The sequence below is a fragment of the Hibiscus syriacus genome, unplaced genomic scaffold (assembly GCF_006381635.1).
Source record: "Hibiscus syriacus cultivar Baekdansim isolate YM2019G1 unplaced genomic scaffold, ASM638163v2 tig00113724_pilon, whole genome shotgun sequence".
NCBI lineage: Eukaryota > Viridiplantae > Streptophyta > Magnoliopsida > Malvales > Malvaceae > Hibiscus > Hibiscus syriacus.
The window spans coordinates 496,422-516,669 of record NW_024063470.1 but is presented as its reverse complement, the minus strand read 5'-3'; the positions used below and the strand labels follow the sequence as shown (position 1 = coordinate 516,669).

Sequence of the window (20,248 nt, the reverse complement as noted above, 5' to 3'; positions counted from 1 at the left end):
TTTTTTTTAGTATGTTCGCATCCAACATTTATATCTAATATATATTCGGGTTTTGAATATGATAATATAATTCTTTGATATATATGAAAAAAATAAGAGGAAATTGAAATATTGTATCCAACATTCGCTCTCCAAGTTTGAGCAATATACTATAGAAGCATGCATGAATTTATTAGTGACCTGAACTGATGGCCAGCCATAGCAAGCAGGTAATGCAAATTTATCCGTCTGACTAGTTTTTTTAAAAATTCACCTTTTAACTTTAAAGATAAATTTGTATGTTTTTTTTCGTTTTAATCTATATATTTTTTATTTTTTACAATTTAAAATTTTGGCGGTTTTAATATATAATGTAAAATGGAGGGGGAGGGTAAAGAAGGTTGAAGGGAAGAGGGAGAAATAGACTAATCTTTCACATTATTGGACTGCCATAGGTTGAGGTCCAATTTAATAAATTAACTAATTTTGAACCGAGTTAATGGCCCATACCCACAAATCAGCGGTCAATATCCTCCACTCGCGCTAACTCAAACAGAGAGAAAATGAAAGCTTGGCCCTTTTCTTAAAATTTGCCCCCTTTTTTGGTTGTTTTCCGTAATATTACACTGAAAAGGTTTCAAGTTTGAAGCTTGATTCAGGGTTTTTTATTACTCAATTTACTCTCTCTCTCTCTCTGTTCTGAGCTTTCTGTAATTTGTATTTCTTTCGCATTCAAATTTTAAAGCTTGGTATGAACGGGGAGGAGTTGACAGAGCAGGAGACTGCTCTTTATGATCGTCAAATTAGGGTTTGGGGTGCTGATGCTCAAAGAAGGTAATTTCATTATCTTTTATTGTGATTTCCAAATTATTTTGAGTTTATATTCTTTTATTATTATTTTTTTGTTCATATGAGTATTTTTGTTTGTTCCATGTTTGTTTTAGATTGAACAAATCTCATATACTAGTTTATGGAATGAAAGGGACTGTTGCTGAGGTATAGTACTTTTCACCTTTAAAAAAAGAGTTCTACTTGCTCTGTTACTAGGGGTGTAATGGGGATGAGTCAAGCTCTATGTATAAGAAACTCCATCTGGTAAAAATTCAATTGCTCAATTAAGCTCATTTATCTTGTAAACAAAGCTCGATTTTCAAGTTCGACTTCAAACTTGATTATTTCTACTTGATTTCATGTCAAATTTAGGATTTTCCGTACTATTTAAGAAACGATTAGGCTCCTCTCGGGTTGCTTGAGTCAAGCTGTAGGATACTCAAATTCGGCTTGCTGAAGGTGCTCAAGCTTGATAATGAACAAGCTGAATTCAAGTTCCTTTTTGAGTTAATATTGAGTTTCATATGAACTCAAACTCAAGAGTCTTTTGTTATTGCTTTGTTTTTGTGTTCTTTTTAATGATTATTATATGTTTAAATTTGTGGGTATGTGTAGCTTTGCAAGAACATTGTACTGGCAGGCGTTGGTAGTGCGACATTTTGTGGATGACGGTGCGGTTACTCAGGAAGCTTTGTCCGCGAATATCTTGATATTACCTGATGAAAATCTGTACACTGGGAAAACTCTTGCTGAGGTCTGTTGTGATTCTTTGAAAGAATTCAACCCCATGGTTCATGTTTCTGTAGAAAAAGGTTAGTATTTTTTTTCCTTTTCTCGGCCATCTGCTTTTGCGGTATTGTGTATCTTATGGTCAAAAATTCACAATGCTCAGAACTTTTGTGCATTTTGAGTAGCTGTGGAGTGAAATCTTTCTTTTGCGAGGCTTGCAGATGACATATCAACATTTGGTCTTGAATTCTTTGAAAAGTTTGATGCTGTGGTCATCAGTTACTGCTCTCTTGCAAAGAAAGTATTTGCTAATATCATTCTCGATGCATCTTATAGCCTGTAGATGGTATGTTAACCATGTATCATCATATTTTGACGCCTCGATACTTTTCCCTTCAATTTTAACCGAAACCTTTCTTTAATTTTAGAAATTGATCAATCAGAAGTGCCGGAAGTTACCCAAGCGTATAGCATTCTATACGTTGACTGTAGAGGCTCTTGTGGTGAAATATTTGTCGATTTAAAGGACTATAAATATTCAAAGGTGATAAATATTACTCATTTGACTAGTGCTCATTCTCTGCTAACCATCACACAACAATTTGCATTCTGCATTTTGTGCAGCAGACCTCATCTCCTTGTAAAAATTGGAAGGACCAAGAATATTTCCGGATTCATGAATTAGAAATATAATTGTTGATACTCATCTTGTGAATTTTTTTGAACCTGTATTTTTTTTTCTTGAACTGATCTTGTGCTTCTCATATATTTTCTATTTGTTTTTTTCTTTCTTTCGGTTTAACACTAAATCTTAATTGTGCTTTATGATGCCTATGCCAAGCATTTAATGCTTTTAAATACTCCGATTTGTTGACAGAATGCATAAGCTCGTATTCTTGCCTTTTATTTCTTTTGACAGAAAAAACTCGAGGAAACCATTGATTGCCAACTAGAATACCCGAGCTTTGAGGTATGTGATAGACTTGTTCTTAACAGTGATTAGTATGGCAGGAAATCTACCTTAGCGCGTAATGTGCTATGTTGTCCTCGATGTCATGAACTTAGCATGCAATAATATGCATTCTTTCTACTGCAGGATGCCACTGCGGTGCCACATGAGGCCCACTTACTTGGGACAATTTAAAATTATTTTTCAGTCAAATTCATCACGTTGATTTGACGAGTTTATTCTGTATTGTAGCATTTATCGTATTTTGTAAAAAAAAAATTTTATTATCCTATTAGACAAATTAATTTCGATGCTCGAGGTATTAGGGGGAAAAAACATTAACAATCATATTGTCATGGACAATGTTGATGGCCCAAACTAAAATTTAAACAAAAACCTAAATGTCAAATAATCCATAAACCCTAAATCCCAACTTTCAATTTGACCAATTTGCTCATTGAACTTTACATATTAAATTATTTTGTTCACTTTGTCGTTAACTATTTAACGACGTTATGACATGACAAAGGCATCAAAACGATGTCATTTTGAAAAACTCAAATATACTCCAAAAAGACGCTGTTTCTGTGAGTAAAATAGGAGAGAAAGAGAGTGTAAAGTTCAAAAGTTAAGTCGTTCATGGTGTAATTTATCCTATTTCCTTCTCTTCTTCATATTCTCTCTATCGGCCACCACGCCATTTTCATTCCAGCCATCGTCAACCGTCATAAATGATGGTTGTTTGGTCCCAAAATGGGATGGGTCAGTTCATCTTGTTCCCCTTGAGTCTAAATCTGATGGTTGTTTCATCGAAAAAATATCCCAAAACTCGTGAATTTGGATCGAAACGTTTCGATTTCTTCACTTTCAATCTCAAATTCGTGGACATCGGAGCAAGTTTCGACAAAATGGAGGTCGGATTTGGACTCAAGGTGTCGAGGCAAAGCGGTGCATCCCATTTTATGACTGAACAACCACCATTTACAGCGGGCGGTGGAGGTCGACCATCGTTTTTATTTTATTTTATTTTTTTATATTAAATAATAATAAATAATAATAAAAAATGCAACATCATCAGCTGTTAGAGAGAAAACGGTCGAGTGAGCAAATTGATTCAATTGTAAAGTTCAGTGAGCAAATTGATCAAATTGAAAGTTGGGTAAGAAAAATAATAAGAAACGGTGTAATTTACCCTTAAAATAATTCGAAAGATTAGACAAAATCCAATAATCAAACTCAAAACGTGGGGTAGTTTTTATGCCGCAATATTCTCATCGCTAATCACATTCAAAAATCAACCTCTCTAATCTATTTATTCAAAATCCTTACAGAAAGTAATGATGGACAACTAAAACAATAATAAGAGAGGCCACCATGGAAGGACTTTGTACAGATGAATAACAAACCGAAGACCAAAAGCTTCAACTTATTTTAAAGAACTTAGAACATGAACGGGACTTCATCAAGAAAAAACCTGAAAAAAAAACCCTTTACAGAACTTCAACTGGCTCACGTAAAACCATCAAAACTCTGGGATTGTTCGACCAAAACACCCTTGGAATTCTTATGTCTTCGTCTCCATTTGAGGAATCTGTTGGAAGAAAAAGTCAAAAAAGGGGGTTGGATTTTTTCAGAAATTGGGGGCACCAGCTTGAGTTTTCAACAATGGGAGGCATCGAATCGGTGCCCCAATTTTTAATTAAAATATTTTTGGGTTAATTATATTTTTAGCCACTGCACACTTTAAGGTATTTATAAGATTAGTCCCTAAGCTTTAACTATAAATATCCTAGCCCATTTAGCTTCAAAATCATCCCAAAAATCATTTCTTTCTCCCATTACTAGAGAACTTTCTTGTGAGTGTTTTGTAAACACCTGTAAATTTTCTCTCTTAGTAAAAGATCTGCAGCAGTCCGGAGACGCAAGTAAAATTGGATGAACTCCGTTATCAATTTCGGGTATTATTTTTTCGCTTTTATTTCGCATTCTCTCTAATATGGTTATAGGGAAATTACTTGTTACTCGGTTTATTTCCCAACAACTAGTATCAGAGCTTGGTTGTGAATTTTGTCAATTTTTGCGAGGTTACTATTCATTATTATTCACGTGAATAGTGAATTTCATGAATAGTAAAAAAAATTCGGCGATACGAATTTGTCGACGGAGGTGTTCTAATACACGGCAGTTCGCGAAAATTGTCAGAAACGATCCAAAGAAACCAGATTCGAGTGGGAGCGATGGCTGCAGACGAAGGGAATGTGAAAATTGAAAAGTTTGATGGTGCAGACTTTGGCTTTTGGAAAATGCAGATCGAAGATTTTTTGTACCAGAAAAATCTATATCAACTCATCTCAGGAAAGCAACCAGAGGGCATGAAGAATGAAGATTGGGCTATTCTCGATAGACAAGCCCTCAGAGTTATCCGACTGACGTTATCCCGCAATGTTGCTTTCAACATAGTAAAGGAAAAGACCACAGCGGGTCTTATGGTGGCTCTCTCCAGTATGTATGAGAAGCCATCGGCCTCAAACAAAGTTCATTTGATGAGACGATTATTCAATTTGCGGATGACGGAATGGGCATCGATGGCACAACACCTAAATGAATTCAACACAATCACAACCAGTTGAGTTCAATGGAATGCTACTGTTACAGCAGTCAGCAGCTCGTTGGGAAACAGTAAATTAAAATTCGACGATGTTCGGGATCTTATATTGAGTGAAGAAATTTGACGAAGATAATCGGGTGAAGCATCAACCTCCTTAGCCTTGCACATGGAGTCTAGAGGGAGAACTTCATAAAGAAATTCAAATCGAGGCAGATCGAAATCCAGAACAGGAAAATCAAGAACGGGAAAGAAAGATTTTACCTGTTATAACTGTGGCAAGAAGTGTCATTTTAAAAGAGATTATCGAGCACCGAAGAAAAATATTGGCGCACAAAATTCTGCCAACGTGACAGAGAAGATAAGTGATACCATGATTCTAAGCGTCAACAGTCCGATTGAATCATGGATCTTGGATTCGGGGGCATCTTTCCACTCCACCCCATACCGAGAAATCATGGAGAACTATGTTAGTGGTGATTTTGGGAAGGTTCATCTAGTCAATGATGAAACCTTGAAGAGCGTCAGAAAAGGAGACATCCGATTAAAGTTGCCAAACCAGATCACCTGGAAGCTGAAAGGAGTGAGACATATTCCTGACCTTAAAAGGAATTTTATTTCTGTTGGACAACTTGATGGAGAATAATATAGTACAATATTTTCAGGTTGTGAATGGAAGATTACTAAAGGAGCACTCATTATTGCTCGTGGTAAGAAGACTGGTACTCTCTATTGTAACCTCAAACTTAGAGAATATCATTACTGCAACAGATGCTAATAGAAAATCAAATCTATGGCACCAAAGGCTTGGCCATATGAGCGAGAAAGAGAAGAAGACACTTTTGTCAAAAGGGAAGCTGCCAGATCTAAAGAATGTAGATGTCGGACTATGCGAGGATTGCATCTTTGGCAAATAAAAGAAAGTCAGCTTTGCAAAGATTGGTAAGACACCCAAGGCTGAAAAGTTAGAGTTGGTTTATACTAATGTATGGGGACAATCTCCAGTTCCATGCTGAAAAGTTAGAGATGATTCTACAAGGAATGTGTGGGTTTTTTTTCTGAAGAAGAAATCAGAAGTCTTTGATACCTTCAGAAAATGGAAGGCCATGGTGGAAAATGAGACTGGTTTGAAAGTCAAGCGGTTGAGGTCTGATAATGGAGGATAGTACAAAAATAAAAGATTCGGATATTTCTGCGCAAACAATGGGATCAAGATGGAGACAACAGTTCCCATGACACCGCAGCAGAATGGCGTAGCAGAGCGCATGAACAAAACTCTGAAATGAACGTGCCAAAAGCTTGAGGATACATGACGGATTGCCCAAATTTCTATGGGCTGAAGCTATCAACACTGCAGCTTACCTGATCAACCGTGGACCCTCAATTCATTTGGATGACAGAATACCAGAGGAAGTTTGGAGCAAGAAAGAAATAAACCTTTCACACTTAAGAGTGTTTGGTTGTATTTCTTATGTACACATAGATTCTGTTGAAAGAAGTAAACTTGATGTCAAGTCCAACAAATGCGTCTTTGTTGGTTATGGTGGTGATGAGTTCGGTTACCGATTTTGGGACTACGAAAATCGAACGATCATCAGAAGAAGAGATGTCATTTTCAAGTAGAATGTGATGTACAAAGATAGGTCAACTGTAGAATCAAGCAACTCCAATACCGAAGCTGAAAAAAAGGAATTTGCTGAGTTCGAGGAGATTTCTGGAAATTATGTTCAAATCAGTCCTGAAGCAGTTCAAGAAGAACCAGGCACACCGGAACTAAGACGCTCCTCCAGAATTCTTAAACCAACCCAGCGGTATTCTCCTTCTTTGCACTACTTGTCGCTGACTGACAATGGTGAACCAGAGTGCTATGATGAAGCAATGCAAGTGAAGGATTCAGTCAAGTGGGAGTCTTCCATGAAAGATGAGATTGACTCGCTTATGTCAAATCAGACATGAGAATTAGCTGAATTACCACCAGGCAAGAAAGCGCTTCATAACAAGTGGATTTACAGGATCAAAGAAGATCACGATGGGAGCAAACGCTACAAAGCAAGATTGGTTGTCAAAGGCTTTCAGCAAAAAGAAGGTATTTACTACAATGAAATTTTCTCTCCAGTCGTAAAACTGTCTACAATCAGACTGGTGTTGAAAATTGTAGCTGCAGAGAATTTACATCTTGAGTAGTTAGATGTAAAGACAGCTTTCCTTCATGGTAATTTGGAGGAAGAAATCTATATGAGGCAGCCAGAAGGCTTCATAGAGGCAAGCAAGAAAAACATGGTATGCAGGTTGAAAAAGAGCTTGTATGGTTTAAAACAAGCTCCTAGACAGTGGTACAAGAAGTTTGATAGCTTCATGAGTAGCAGTGGTTTTACCAGATGCCAAGCAGATCATTGTTGCTACATCAAGAGGTTCGACAACAGCTTCATTATTTTATTGTTGTACTTTGATGACATGCTCGTTGCAGGATCAGACATGCAAGAGATTATAAACTTGAAACAAAAATTGTCGAATCAGTTTGCAATGAAAGATCTGGGCGCTGCAAAGCAGATTGTTGGGATGAGAATCAAGAGAGACACAAAGTCAGGGACTTTGATGTTGTCACAGGCTGAGTACATCAACAAAGTACTCTCCAGGTTCAACATGCAAGATGCTAAACCAATAAGTACACCTTTAGGTGTTCATTTTAGACTCTCCAAAGAACAGTCACCAAAGACGGAGAAATAACGTACACACATGGTGAAGGTGTCGTATGCCTCAGCAATTGGAAGTCTGATATATGCCATGGTTTGTACATGGAGAAATAAGTACAGACCAGGCTCATGCAGTGGGAGCTATTAGCAGGTACATGTATAATCCGGGCAAGGTACACTGGGAAGCAATCAAATGGATCCTCAGATATCTGTGGGGTACCACAAACAAAGCACTTTGTTTCGAAGGTGGAGATACGATACTGACAAGCTATGTAGATGCTGACTTAGCCGAAAATGTCGACATCAGAAGAAGCACTACAGGGTATATATATACTCTAGGAGGAACTGCAGTGAGATGGGTTTCTCAACTACAGAAGATAGTTGCTCTCTCCACAACTGAAGCAGAATATGTCGCTGTTACGGAAGCCAGTAAGGAGATGGTTTGGCTCCAAAGTTTCTTGGAAGAGTTAGGCAAAAAACCAAGAAAACAATGTATTGTATTGTGACAGTCAAAGTGCTATCAATCTAGCAAAGAATTTGTCTTTTCATTCCAGAACGAAGCACATACAACTGCGATATCATTTTATCTTGTCTCTTCTGGAAGATGGGATTTTGAAACTTGAAAAGATTAGTAGAGCTCAAAATCCGGCAGACATGTTAACAAAGACGGTGACCACAAACAAACTGAAGTTGTGTTCAGCTTTAGTTGGCATGCTAGAATAACAAGACTAGAAATGCTGCTGCATTGATCGAGATGTGAAGACGGATTAAAATCAGTCTTCAAGTGGGAGATTGTTGGAAGAAAAAGTCAAAAAGGGGGGTTGGATTTTTTCAGAAATTGGGGGCACCAGTTTGAGTTTTCAATAATGGGGCATCGATTCGGTGCCCCAATTTTTAATTAAAATATTTTTGAGTTAATTACATTTTAGCCACTGCACACTTTAGAGTATTTACAATATTAATCTCTAAGCTTCAACTATAAATACCCTAGCCCATTTAGCTTCAAAATCATCCCAAAAATCATTTCTCCATTTAGCTTCAAAATCATCCCAAAAATCATTTCTTTCTCCCATTACTAGAGAGCTTTCTTGTGAGTGTTTCGTAAACACCTGTAAATTCTCTCTTAGTAAAAGATCTGCAGCAGTCCGGAGACGTAAGCAAAATTGGTTGAACTCCGTTATCAATTTCGGGTATTATTTTTCCGCTTTTATTTCGCATTCTCATTAACCTGGTTATAGGGAAATTACTTGTTACTCGGTTTATTTCCCAACAGAATCCACATGGAAAGTGGGAACCAATGACTTGGAAGTGGAAGAGATTCTATAAGAGAGAAGAGCCCCCATCGACGCCAGTAAATTGATGGGAAGGCGGCTTTTCGACGACGAAATCCAAGAGACTGGTTTGGTTGAAGGGAGTGAAGTTCGGTCCGTTTTCTCTTATGAACCTGATGATATTGATGATGAAAAATGGTCTCCGAGGAAATAGCATTTGCCCACTTTGTATCCCCATTGTTCTTGTTCGCCTTCTTCTCCTTCTTTGTGTGGTGCTGAGACTGTAGAGAGAGGATCTGGGACTGAGATGGCGATGAAGAAAATAGAGTGTGGTGTTGGAAGTGGAAGGGCGAGATTGAATGTTATCAAGGTTTGTATTTCCATTACTTTAATTGTGTTCATCTTTCGCATCATTTCAACGGGGAGCTTTGGTATATATGAGGATGAAGAGGTGATACTAACCCCAACATGAAAACCACTCTTTTTAACTTGAGTACATATATATATGATGAAGAATATTGATGAACTTGATTTCTTAATCGTGAATATATGTGTTTGATTATGAATATATTTATATACATTCTGCTTTTGAAGTTAAATTTCAGGTTCTTGGGTGCAAAAGATGGGTTAATTTCATCCAGAAACTTACATGGCGATGCCATCGAAATTTTTGATTGGTTAATTGTAACTTGTAAGCGATAATCTGCTTTCCAAAAGCAACGTACGACTTTTAAAACCAGTAGCCTTCTCTCCACTGAAATATCTGGAACAATGCAGGCTCTAATTTTCTCGAGAAAGTGAAAGAAAACTAGTAGGTCACACAGGCTTCGAAGGCTTCGATTGGTTTATGAACCAGGGTGAAAAATCCCATCTGTGTCCGAAAATTATCATAATATTCGATGAATTATTTATGAATAGTTGATATATTATTCATTTATATATATATTTTATATTAATAAAATGATTATGAATAAAAATATTATATTTATTTAAATAAATAAATATATTTAAATATAGATATATTTGATTCGTTTATATTTATTAATAAATTTATTTGTTATATTGTTTATTAATTCATTTGATTGTTCATATATTAATTAGTTTCCTATGAGTCACACTTCAAATAAATACTTCAGGAAATTTCAAACAAGATTACTCAGAATTAGTATTTAATAAATACCTTTTTCTAATACCATATTTAAAACAATAAAATGGATCATGAGTGCGATTTGAATTGAATAGATAGAAAATAACTTCTATAATCATCATCAAGAAACAAAATTGGGTCTTTGCAAATGATTTGAAACCCAGCCCACTACTTAAGTTATGGGCTATGATCTCTATCACTTATCTCATTGAATAATCATCAAATTAATTTTGGTCTTTGAGTCATGAAGTAATTTGTGTATTATAATACATGTTTATAATTATAATAGCATATTAAATATATAATAAGAATATTTTTATATAATCATAAAAGAAATAAATTATTCACTTGAAATTATACAAGGAAAATGTTAAAAATCCAATCAAAAATTCAAAAGATAGATGCATATATATATAAGGTTAGGGGTGGTTCCCCCAGTCCAGGGCCAAAGCTAAGACTCAATTGGAATTTGCAGATTTCCTTATAGATTATCTAAGATGGTGGTAGGATTCAAACTTGGCCTTACAAGCTCAAATTGTTGAATCTCGACCACTTGTACCAACAATCATTGGCATATGCGAATATATTTGATTGCATCATGAAACGAACTAAAAAATGGTGTCCAATTAATGAAAGACTGTCGAAAAATTGTAAACCATAGGTGAACGATGTGATAAAACTATCTACAAACACAAATCGCGTATTAAAATTCAATATGATGGCCTAAAATAGAGAAGATTAGCAATATACCAAACAAGTGTCATTTTGATAAGTCGATGTAACATCAAATCCAACTATTAGAGAAACAAAAAAACCAAATGATTAATAAAGAAGACCGAAAACATGTCAAAAGATAGAGTTATTAAAAATTTTAGAAAACAAAGGAGAAGCAAAAAATGTGATATAAAAAGTATTATTTGTTCATAATATTTCTTAACCATTGATAATGCACATACACTTCGCAAAAATAACTATTTGAGCCGAAGACCTCAAGGGAGAATAACACTTCATTTAACCATTAAGATCACTCATTAACTTCAATAATATATGTGAATTTAAATGTATTTAAATATAGGCTTAAACTAAAAAAGTACTTAAACTATATCATTTTTTCCTTTAAGTACCTCAACTATTTTTAGTCAAAATAAGTCCCTAAATTATCTCTTTTTTGCTTTAAGCCACTAAAATATTTTTTAGTTAAAATAAGTACCTAATTTTTAAAATCATTTCGAAGATTTTCGGGGCCATGAGCGAAACTAAAATATAACCCCTTATAAAACAAAATTTTATTCTTTTATTTAGAATAATTAACTTAGTATTACATTAATAACTCGTAGAAAAATAATTAAATTAGTGGCTTAAATTATAAAAGTAAAAAGTATGATGAAAAAAAATAAGGACATTAATTATAAAGGTATAAAGTGAGATTGTAACACCCTAATCCAATCTGGCCTGAAGATCACTAGATCATGATGTCACACGAGACCACCAAAGTGGTAACCCAAAAATTTTCTTTTAAAAATGAAAGTAAATTGTAATACATAAAATCCATCCATAAAAATGATAAATGAAAACATAATAATTAAGTTTACATGTACGGGGGAGCTTGCAAAATATTCAAAATAATATATCGATGAGTTTAAATCAAAAGAGTTATGACTAAATACATAAGGGTCTATAAATAGTACATGCCCTCTAAGAAAGACTCAAGACGTACTACGAATCTCTCGGCTGCTCTATAACTATTACCAATGATAATGCTTTGTTACTGGTCATCTAAGAACATGCGCACGAAAACACATTCCGAACGTCGAGCTTACGAGTTTAATGCCACACTAATAACTATGATATACTATATGCATCCACTAAATGAGCTAGCTAGTGACACAAGTATGAATACATGTAAAATATTACTATGTACTGCTTAAATAGGCATCATAGAGCGACTAAGGGTTCTGCATCTCTGAGCTCACACACCCCTTTAGCCTTTCTAAAATACCTTTGGGTATATTGGGTGAGATCTGAAGCTGCATCAGAAACTTACACCCGTCCAGCTTACTCCATCGAGTCTTGGAGCATATGCGCCCAATCGGCTACTGAAGTGTCTTGGCAATAACTGAGATATCCAACTGACTATCGTATTATGATTAAGAGACTTAGATGTCATTTTTATTTCCCGAGCGTCAAACAAGGCTAGTTTTATGTTATCCTAATTATTATTGTTTCTAGTTATTCTAAGTTTATTACTATTCTTACATGTAGTTCTATCTACTAACATTCTGATGTCATTGGGCTCCTCAAGTCTAATCCCTTAATCATTGGATTATTTACCCAAAACTGTCTACTGGTATTGATGTTGGCCCTTTAGTATCGATACTGACTACTGAGTTATGCTGATAAGGGGGAATAATATCGATATTCTAGTGTTGGGGTATCGATACTGGTCTGAATATCGATACCAAAATTAGGTTCGGTGTTTTAAAAAATATCTCAGTATTGATATCCCTATTGAGGGTATATGTACTGGTATCGATACTCTCACAAGTATCAGTACCGAAATTTCCTACTAGAATCTTCTAAGTGAACTCAGAATCAATACCACTATATGAGTATCGATACCCTATCTACAATATTGATACCCATTGAAGGAGTATCGATATTTTTGTCTCAAAATTCATTTATTTTTAGCGTCTGAAGAATAGTATCAGTACTATTCTTATAGTACCGATACTCGTGCCCAAAAATACCTTGTTTTGGGCACAAAAAAATGCTAACTTTCCTACTTGGTCCCAACTGTTATTAAAGTCTTATTATTGTTATAAGGGATCATAATAGGTCTTTTAACATGCTGAAAACATCAAAAGATTCAATTTATAATGAACATGTTTCATAACTCATGCAACCTACCAAAACTTATCTAATGGTCTACATGTGGTAGAGTTGAGTTTGAAGTGTGTAACCTTTGATTTCTAAGCTACTGTAAGTGTCCAAGGCTCAACCCAAGGTAAGTTTTTCCTTTTACTTTCTCTTGGAGCTTTCTCCAACTTCTCTCACTAAGCGAAAATCAACATATAGATTAGTAATGTTGTTGAGAAGTTTAGGAAGGAATTTGGAACATCTCTTAAAGTTTAATTCTTTCAAAAATGGGTTGGTTTTCTATGGTTCTTTAAAACCCCTATTAAACCCACATTTTGGGAGCCATTAAGAAATGAAGAGGTTGAGAGCTTGAATTGAAGTGATGGGGATGGAGATTATGATTCTTACCTTGCCTTGGTAAGACTACCTGAGGAAGCCACTAAAGATTCTACCTTTGTGCTACTCTTGGAGAGGAAAAGAGTGATGAGGAATGGAGAAAGAAGACACAGGAGAGAATGGTGAAAAAATAAGGGAGACAACGTGAGATCATACAAAATTATGGGTTTTCAACTTTTGAAAATGGTATAATTACCCTTTTGGTCACTGAAGATTTGATCTCATTTTAAAAAACCCATTTGTCACATGTTTAGGCCAAACTCAAGCCTAAATGAATGCTCACTTAGCCCAAGCCTATATGAATGCTCACTTAGCCCAAGCCTATGTATAAGGTTAATGGATTCATCTAAAACACTTTCAGGTCAACCCGAAACTACTAATTCGGGATTTGGGGCCTTACAGAGATTAAAAAATTAGGCCTCAAATTTAAAGTAAAAGGTGAGATTGAAAAAATTAAGGGCCTAAATTATATAAGTTAAAAGTGGGATTGAAAAAATTATGGCCTCAATTATAAAGGTAAAAAGTGATATTAAAAAATTAGGGGCCGTAATTATAAATGTAGAAAGAGAGATTGAAAAATCAAGAGCTCAATTATAAAGTTACAAAGTGAGATTGAAAAACTTAGGATCGTCAATTATAAATGTAAAAAGGTATGATTGAAAAAATTAAATACATCAATTGTAAAGATAAAAAGTAGGATTACAAGAATTAGAGGCATCAATTATAAAGATAAAAAAAATTAAGAAAAGAACTCAATTATAAAAATAAAAAATATAATAGAAAAATTAAGGAGCCTATAAAAGATGGGAGCTCTGAGCGATCACTCAAGGTGTATCCCTAATAGTCGACCCTGTTAATTTTATGTGACTTATTAATATCTTGTTGGTCGAAAAATAAATTTTTAACTAAATATATTAAGACTTAAAATAATTAAATATAATAGTTTAAATATTTAATTTGACCAAAAAATAATTTAAGAAAAAAACAACCTAGACACTCATTTTTACATTAAACTTTAAATATATTATAAATAAATGATTTAAACAATATATTATTATAATAATCGTTAATAATAACACATGTCACATGTGAGCAGTCATATTATGTTGGATTAATTAGTATCAATATATTTACATGTGAGTACCAAAACCCATGTTTCATAAAAAATAAATGGGTCTGCTATTGCTGCACCAGTAAAGATTCTTATCCCCTACCAAAGTAGGACCAAAAACAAGATCACATGCCATGGCCAATCAAATAATTCTACCATGATATGTTTGACTGTTCACAGACAAGATTGACACTGAGCCGCTTTACATCGTATGATTAGTACGGGCATTATCGTCGGAAAAACAAAACCCATTATTGGTTTCCTGTATGAACTTTGATTAATTTGGTCCTGTGGCTGTGTGTTTGATCTTTCTCCTTCATGTCCGAAACACCCAATTCGCTGTTTCTCACTGCTTGCCTGAAACTTCCATGGCAATCTCCAAAGACTCGTTAATTTGCTATCAGACAAAACACCAGATGTCTACAACTTACCCTTGTAGTATAAAGATGATTGCATTTACAGACATCTGGCTGGATGCCTCGTAATTGACGGTTTAGGGTCGAAAGATGTTTGCATGTTGCCTTTGATTAGTTTTTGGAAGTTATCGTTATCCATGTTTTAGACTCTTTTTTTCGATTTTGGTTTTCATTTGTTACTTTTCAATATATTTTTATGACTTTTGGTTCCTCTAGAATTTGTTCAGTTTTCTTGCAACAACTATTGTTGTTTCTTACGTTTCATTTTTATAACAAAGTCATTTGTTAAATTAATATTATGACTAATAAAAAATAGTGAGTGTTAGACAATGATATCAATAGATAAATTTGTGGTAATTAAAATATTTATATCCTACTCCCAAATGAAAGAAATGAGGAAACAATTATCTTTCATGGAGATTCTTGAAACTACAAAAGTGTGCAAATAAAGATAGTATTTTATTTAAAGTTTGCATTTAAAAATATTTTAGTGTAAGTGAGATGCTTTATATTACAACCAATTTGGTTTCTTAAAATTGAAAGTTGGTTGATTGATAAGAAAACAGATGCTGAAAGGGGGGCCTTTACATACCGAAATCTACCACCACAAATTGAGGTATTCTATTGGACGTAGGATTTTAAGTTATGAGTAGTTTTAAATTTATAGAATTTTGGAGGAAGAATTTTTATTTATAAAATTCTAAAGAGATGAAATCAAAATTTTAATAAAAATTTAAAATATATATATGATAATTTTAAATTTTTAAACCGTTAGGTGAATGGGTATATTTTGACGTTTGATGTTTGATTACTGATGTTTGCCATTGAGGTTTTGCTTTTGGAAAGCATTATTTGATTGGGGCCTGAGAGAAAGAGATGCATGAATGGCTTCCGCCCTTCTAGTGAGCCTCTTCAGCTCTAAACTGAGGCCCATGGAGGCCATTATATGCTCTTTGAATTTATTCTTCTGGTGGTTCAGATCGTCCCACCTCATTTTTTAAGTTATATATATATATATATATATTTTAAAAATATTTAATCAAGTAGTTTTGAAATATATATTTTATAAAAAATTAAAATAATCATAATTAAAGTTTAAAAATTTTGACTTTTAAAAAATCAGTAAATGACATTTAATGGGACTGAAACAGTATTGAAGTAAAAAAAAATTACTAGCATGCATGTGTCTAAATTGCTTAATAAGAAATAAGAACAAAAATGATAAACGATTAATGATGAAGCAATCCATGTGATTTTAGTCATTGATGTAATGAGAAGAAGTTTTGCTTAACATCGTGGTAAAGGGCCAATCTGGTGTAGTTGCCCCATTGCTTTTTTATTGCCCTACTTTCAAGAATTTCAGTTTTAACGTTGTAATAAAGTTACTACCAACCACTAAATGTCCCACACTAATCTGATATTTTGTCATTATTTATTACCAAATCTCGAATTCCGTTAATTAAGATATTAGCTTTAATTATTCGAATATGCATAATTAATAATTTCCATGCTTTATCATAAATATGATAAAGCACCAGCGTTACCTTCACCTTCACACTTCCATACACCTTCACCGTCATTAGTACCAACATCGACCCTCGATTAAATCTCCGTTAAAATTTCATCGTAATATGTTATTGTTTGTCTTAAAAAATATTCAAATATTTATCGGATTTTAAGTTACCGTTTGCCGTAAAAAAATGTCACCGTGTGATATTTTGATTTTCGTAAATGTAAACGTAAATCCATTGATTTAGATGTTAAATGGAGGCTGATTTAATCTCTTTTCTTTTGTATATAAGCTGATATAATCTTATAAAAGAAAAAGGAGATGAAAAGCATGCCACCTTGCTGATCCACCATTTGTCTCCACCTCATCCATGACCTAAAACACGTGTCATTCTGCCATGATATAATGAATGGTGATGATAAAATCCCCACCCTCGCCTCCCTATTTAGTATTTACTTCCACATCTCAGAATTCTCTGCGATTCACATAGTTTTAAGTGCTTCTCTTCACAGAGACAGAAAACAAATAAGCTCTCGTCAATGGGGGTGGTAATGATCTTAAGCTAATATCTTTTTGGTTTTCAATGTATATTTACTTGGATTTGGATCTTATTTGTGTTCCGGGCTTCTATTTGTTTAACAGGAAGAAGATAAACCTGCAGAGGAGAAGAAAATGGAGGAGAAAGAACCTGAGAAAGATGGAAAGAAAGTAGAAGAAGCTGCAGCTAAAAAGCCAGCAGAGGAAAAGAAAGGTGAAGACACTAAGGAGGAAATGCCGCCGCAAGAGATCATCTTGAAGGTTTACATGCATTGCGAAGGCTGTGCCCGGAAAGTTCGCCGCTGTCTCAAGGGCTTTCAAGGTTTAAAACATAAAACCCACAAGGATTTGGCTTCATTTATGTTTATTTTATTTCGATTTTGATGGTTTTTTGTTGTTGTTGGATTTGTAGGGGTTGAAGATGTAACGACGGATTGCAAGAGTAATAAAGTGGTGGTGAAAGGAGATAAAGCCGATCCTTTGAAAGTTCTCGAGAGAGTTCAAAGGAAGAGTCATCGGACGGTGGAGCTTCTTTCACCGATTCCGAAACCACCGATGCCGGAGGAGATAAAGGCAGAGGAAAAAGAGAAACCCAAGCCTGAAGAGAAGAAAGAAGAGGTCAGTCTCTTTCTCAAACGACGTGTTTAATACATCTATGTTTTTCCACATATATCTGATAAAGTTATGGTTTTTATTTTCTCCGACGGTGAATTTTGCAGCCGGCGCCGACCACGGTGCTTCTGAAAGTTCACATGCATTGTGAAGCTTGTGCTCAGGAAATCAAGAAAAGGATTCAAAGAATGAAAGGTTTGTTCATTCAAAGATTCTATGTAGCTATGAATCGAATCTCGAGTAATATCATCATTAATTTACAGTAAAAAGGATTGTTTTAATGTGTTATTTTTCAGGGGTGGAATCAGCTGAACCAGATCTAAAGAGCTCCGAGGTGACGGTGAAGGGAGTGTTCGAACCACCGAGACTGGTGGAGTACGTGTATAAAAGAACCGGGAAACACGCTGTGATAGTGAAGCAAGAGCCGCCGCCGGCCGACAAGAAAGAAGAAGGAAAAGAAAAACCCGACGATGGCAAGAAGGAAGAGAAAAAAAGTGGAGGAGGTGAAGGCGGTGAGAAACTGAAGAAAGAGTCCGGCGCTGAAGAGGAGAACAAAGATAAAAAGGACGAAGGTGATGAAACCAAGGAAGACCAAGCAGCGGCCGCGGAAGAAGCGGCGGAGGAGACGAAAGTGGCGGTGGAAGTGAAGAAAAACGAATACTATTACTACCAGCCAAGGTATGTTACGGAGTTTTATGCGTATCCGCCTCCGCCTCAGATCTTCAGTGATGAGAATCCTAATGCTTGTACCGTCATGTAAAAACAAGGAAGATTGAAGGGCATTATAGGGGATAAAAAAAGAAAGAAAGAAAAGAACATTGAGCCGTCTTGCTCTTCACCGTGTCCCCCTTCATTGTACTGTGTAAGCTCTGCCTAATGGCTGTAATATTATTGGGGAAAAAGGGGTATAATCTACAGAATTATCTGTAGAATTTTGTTAGAGTTGTACTTTTTTTATATCATATAAATAATGATAAATCGTAAGATATAAATTTCAAATTATTTCCTACATTTTCCCTACTGTTCTTGGTGTTTCTAAAGTTGTCCTTTTTTACATAGAAACGTGACAATTTCATTTATTTTGTAAACTCTGAAATTTATTAGTCTACATATAGATATGAGATATTTAACCATAGTTTGTTTTTTATGTACAACAACAATCGTTATAATTTAATGGTTTGTGATTTAATATATAATTATATTCTTTTTCATTTATGTTTCCATAAAATTCCTAAAATATAATTAATTATATTTTATGTTTCCATAACTGTATGCGTGCTCGTAAGTTAACAACGTTTGAATTCAAATGTTTTCTTTATAAAGATGTCATGTAATTCTAACATGTTTTAGGTACTATAGTAATGATCTCATATAGAAACTAATTTTTATGACTCCTTGTATGAGCAAATTCCTTTTCTAACTATGTTATGTAAGAAAACATGTCGTCCTCAAACCATTAGGATATATATTTAATTCAGAGATAAATTTCAAAATATTTTATATTAATTTAGAAAAGAATAAAATTATATTTCACATATCATAATATTAAAGTTTAATATAATAATTATCCAAATTATACCAATATCTCTGAATCAATCCGGGTGTATGTTATAAATGTTATCATTTTTAAGCACTCTATCAATAATTACGGTTAAAAACTTCGTTAAATGACATGTGTCACATTTTGATAATTTTAAAAATTCTACTTATAAAAAAAATTAAGATATTAATATATTTATAAAGGAAAACTTATTTTTTTAAAATTATAAAAAACCCAAATTCCTAAAAATCTTTTAAATCAACTCTAAAATTTGTAACCCTAACCTTACCATTTCTCTTACCGATTATGATCACCGTCGTCGATACTGCCATTGACATCTCTCTTTTGGGTGATTATCACCCTTGCAGTCTCTCACACCGTCAAGTCTTGTGGGTCGCGCAAATAATAACATTTGTAACAACTGGTTTAAATCACGATTGGGATTTATATCACAATCCGGGTTCATCGGCGGCTGGCCGTTAAGCGGAGACAATATCAAGTTAGGTTCGATAGGAGGCAAAGGCCGACGACGATGGGCATCAAGTGGAGACAATATATTTTTAAGTCTTTTTTTAAATAAAATTTTTAAAATTACAAGAATGTGACATATATCACTTAACATAATTTTTTACACCCATTATAGTCGGAACACTTAAAATGATAACGGTTGTAACGTTGAATATATGAATTAAATGAAAAATAGTTTAAACACCTAAATGGAAAATGATATAGTTTGAGCACTTCTTTACATTAACCCTAATATTAATAATTTTTAATTATAACTTTTTAAATTTTTCATAAGTGAAATTGATTGTTTATTAGTATTCAAATAATACTAACTTGGCATGATGATGATAAATACACGAGAAAGAATGATACTTTACGTTTTCAATTATTCCATCAATTATAGTTTTTCTATTAATTTATGAGAGTTATATTTATATATGATTTAAATATCTAAAATACACAATAAATATTACAAAAATGAATTCAATTTAATTTATTTTTCTTTATAAAATCACATATTAAATAAAAATATATTTTTCAAACAATTAAAAAAACATAT

At 34.2% G+C, this 20,248-nt stretch overlaps 1 protein-coding gene and 1 pseudogene across 3 annotated transcripts; both read left to right on the top strand.

Moving 5' to 3' along the window:
- The first annotated feature begins 363 nt into the window (after window positions 1-363).
- Window positions 364-18,641, top strand: LOC120187311 (heavy metal-associated isoprenylated plant protein 7-like). Of its 3 annotated transcripts, none has more exons than XM_039191050.1 (5): window positions 364-399; window positions 17,247-17,352; window positions 17,443-17,648; window positions 17,750-17,837; window positions 17,939-18,641. In XM_039191050.1, the coding sequence occupies exons 2-5, from the start codon at window positions 17,265-17,267 to the stop codon at window positions 18,400-18,402; spliced, it is 846 nt and encodes a 281-aa protein (XP_039046981.1). In that variant the 5' UTR covers window positions 364-399; window positions 17,247-17,264; the 3' UTR covers window positions 18,403-18,641. The 3 variants fall into 3 exon arrangements, with proteins under 3 accessions (XP_039046981.1, XP_039046982.1, XP_039046980.1); XM_039191051.1 differs by having other exon boundaries at window positions 370-379; window positions 17,251-17,352; XM_039191049.1 differs by lacking the exon at window positions 364-399 and adding an exon at window positions 16,946-17,041 and having other exon boundaries at window positions 17,136-17,352.
- Window positions 486-2,743, top strand: LOC120187313 (annotated as a pseudogene).
- Window positions 18,642-20,248: the final 1,607 nt, after the last annotated feature.

What these genes read in the sequence shown, in the direction of transcription:
- LOC120187311 (XM_039191049.1), top strand. An exon ending in CTGAAGAGAAGAAAGAAGAG is followed by an intron (nt 17,649 to 17,749) that starts GTCAGTCTCTTT and finishes TGAATTTTGCAG; the next exon opens with CCGGCGCCGACCACGGTGCT. An exon ending in AAGGATTCAAAGAATGAAAG is followed by an intron (nt 17,838 to 17,938) that starts GTTTGTTCATTC and finishes GTTATTTTTCAG; the next exon opens with GGGTGGAATCAGCTGAACCA.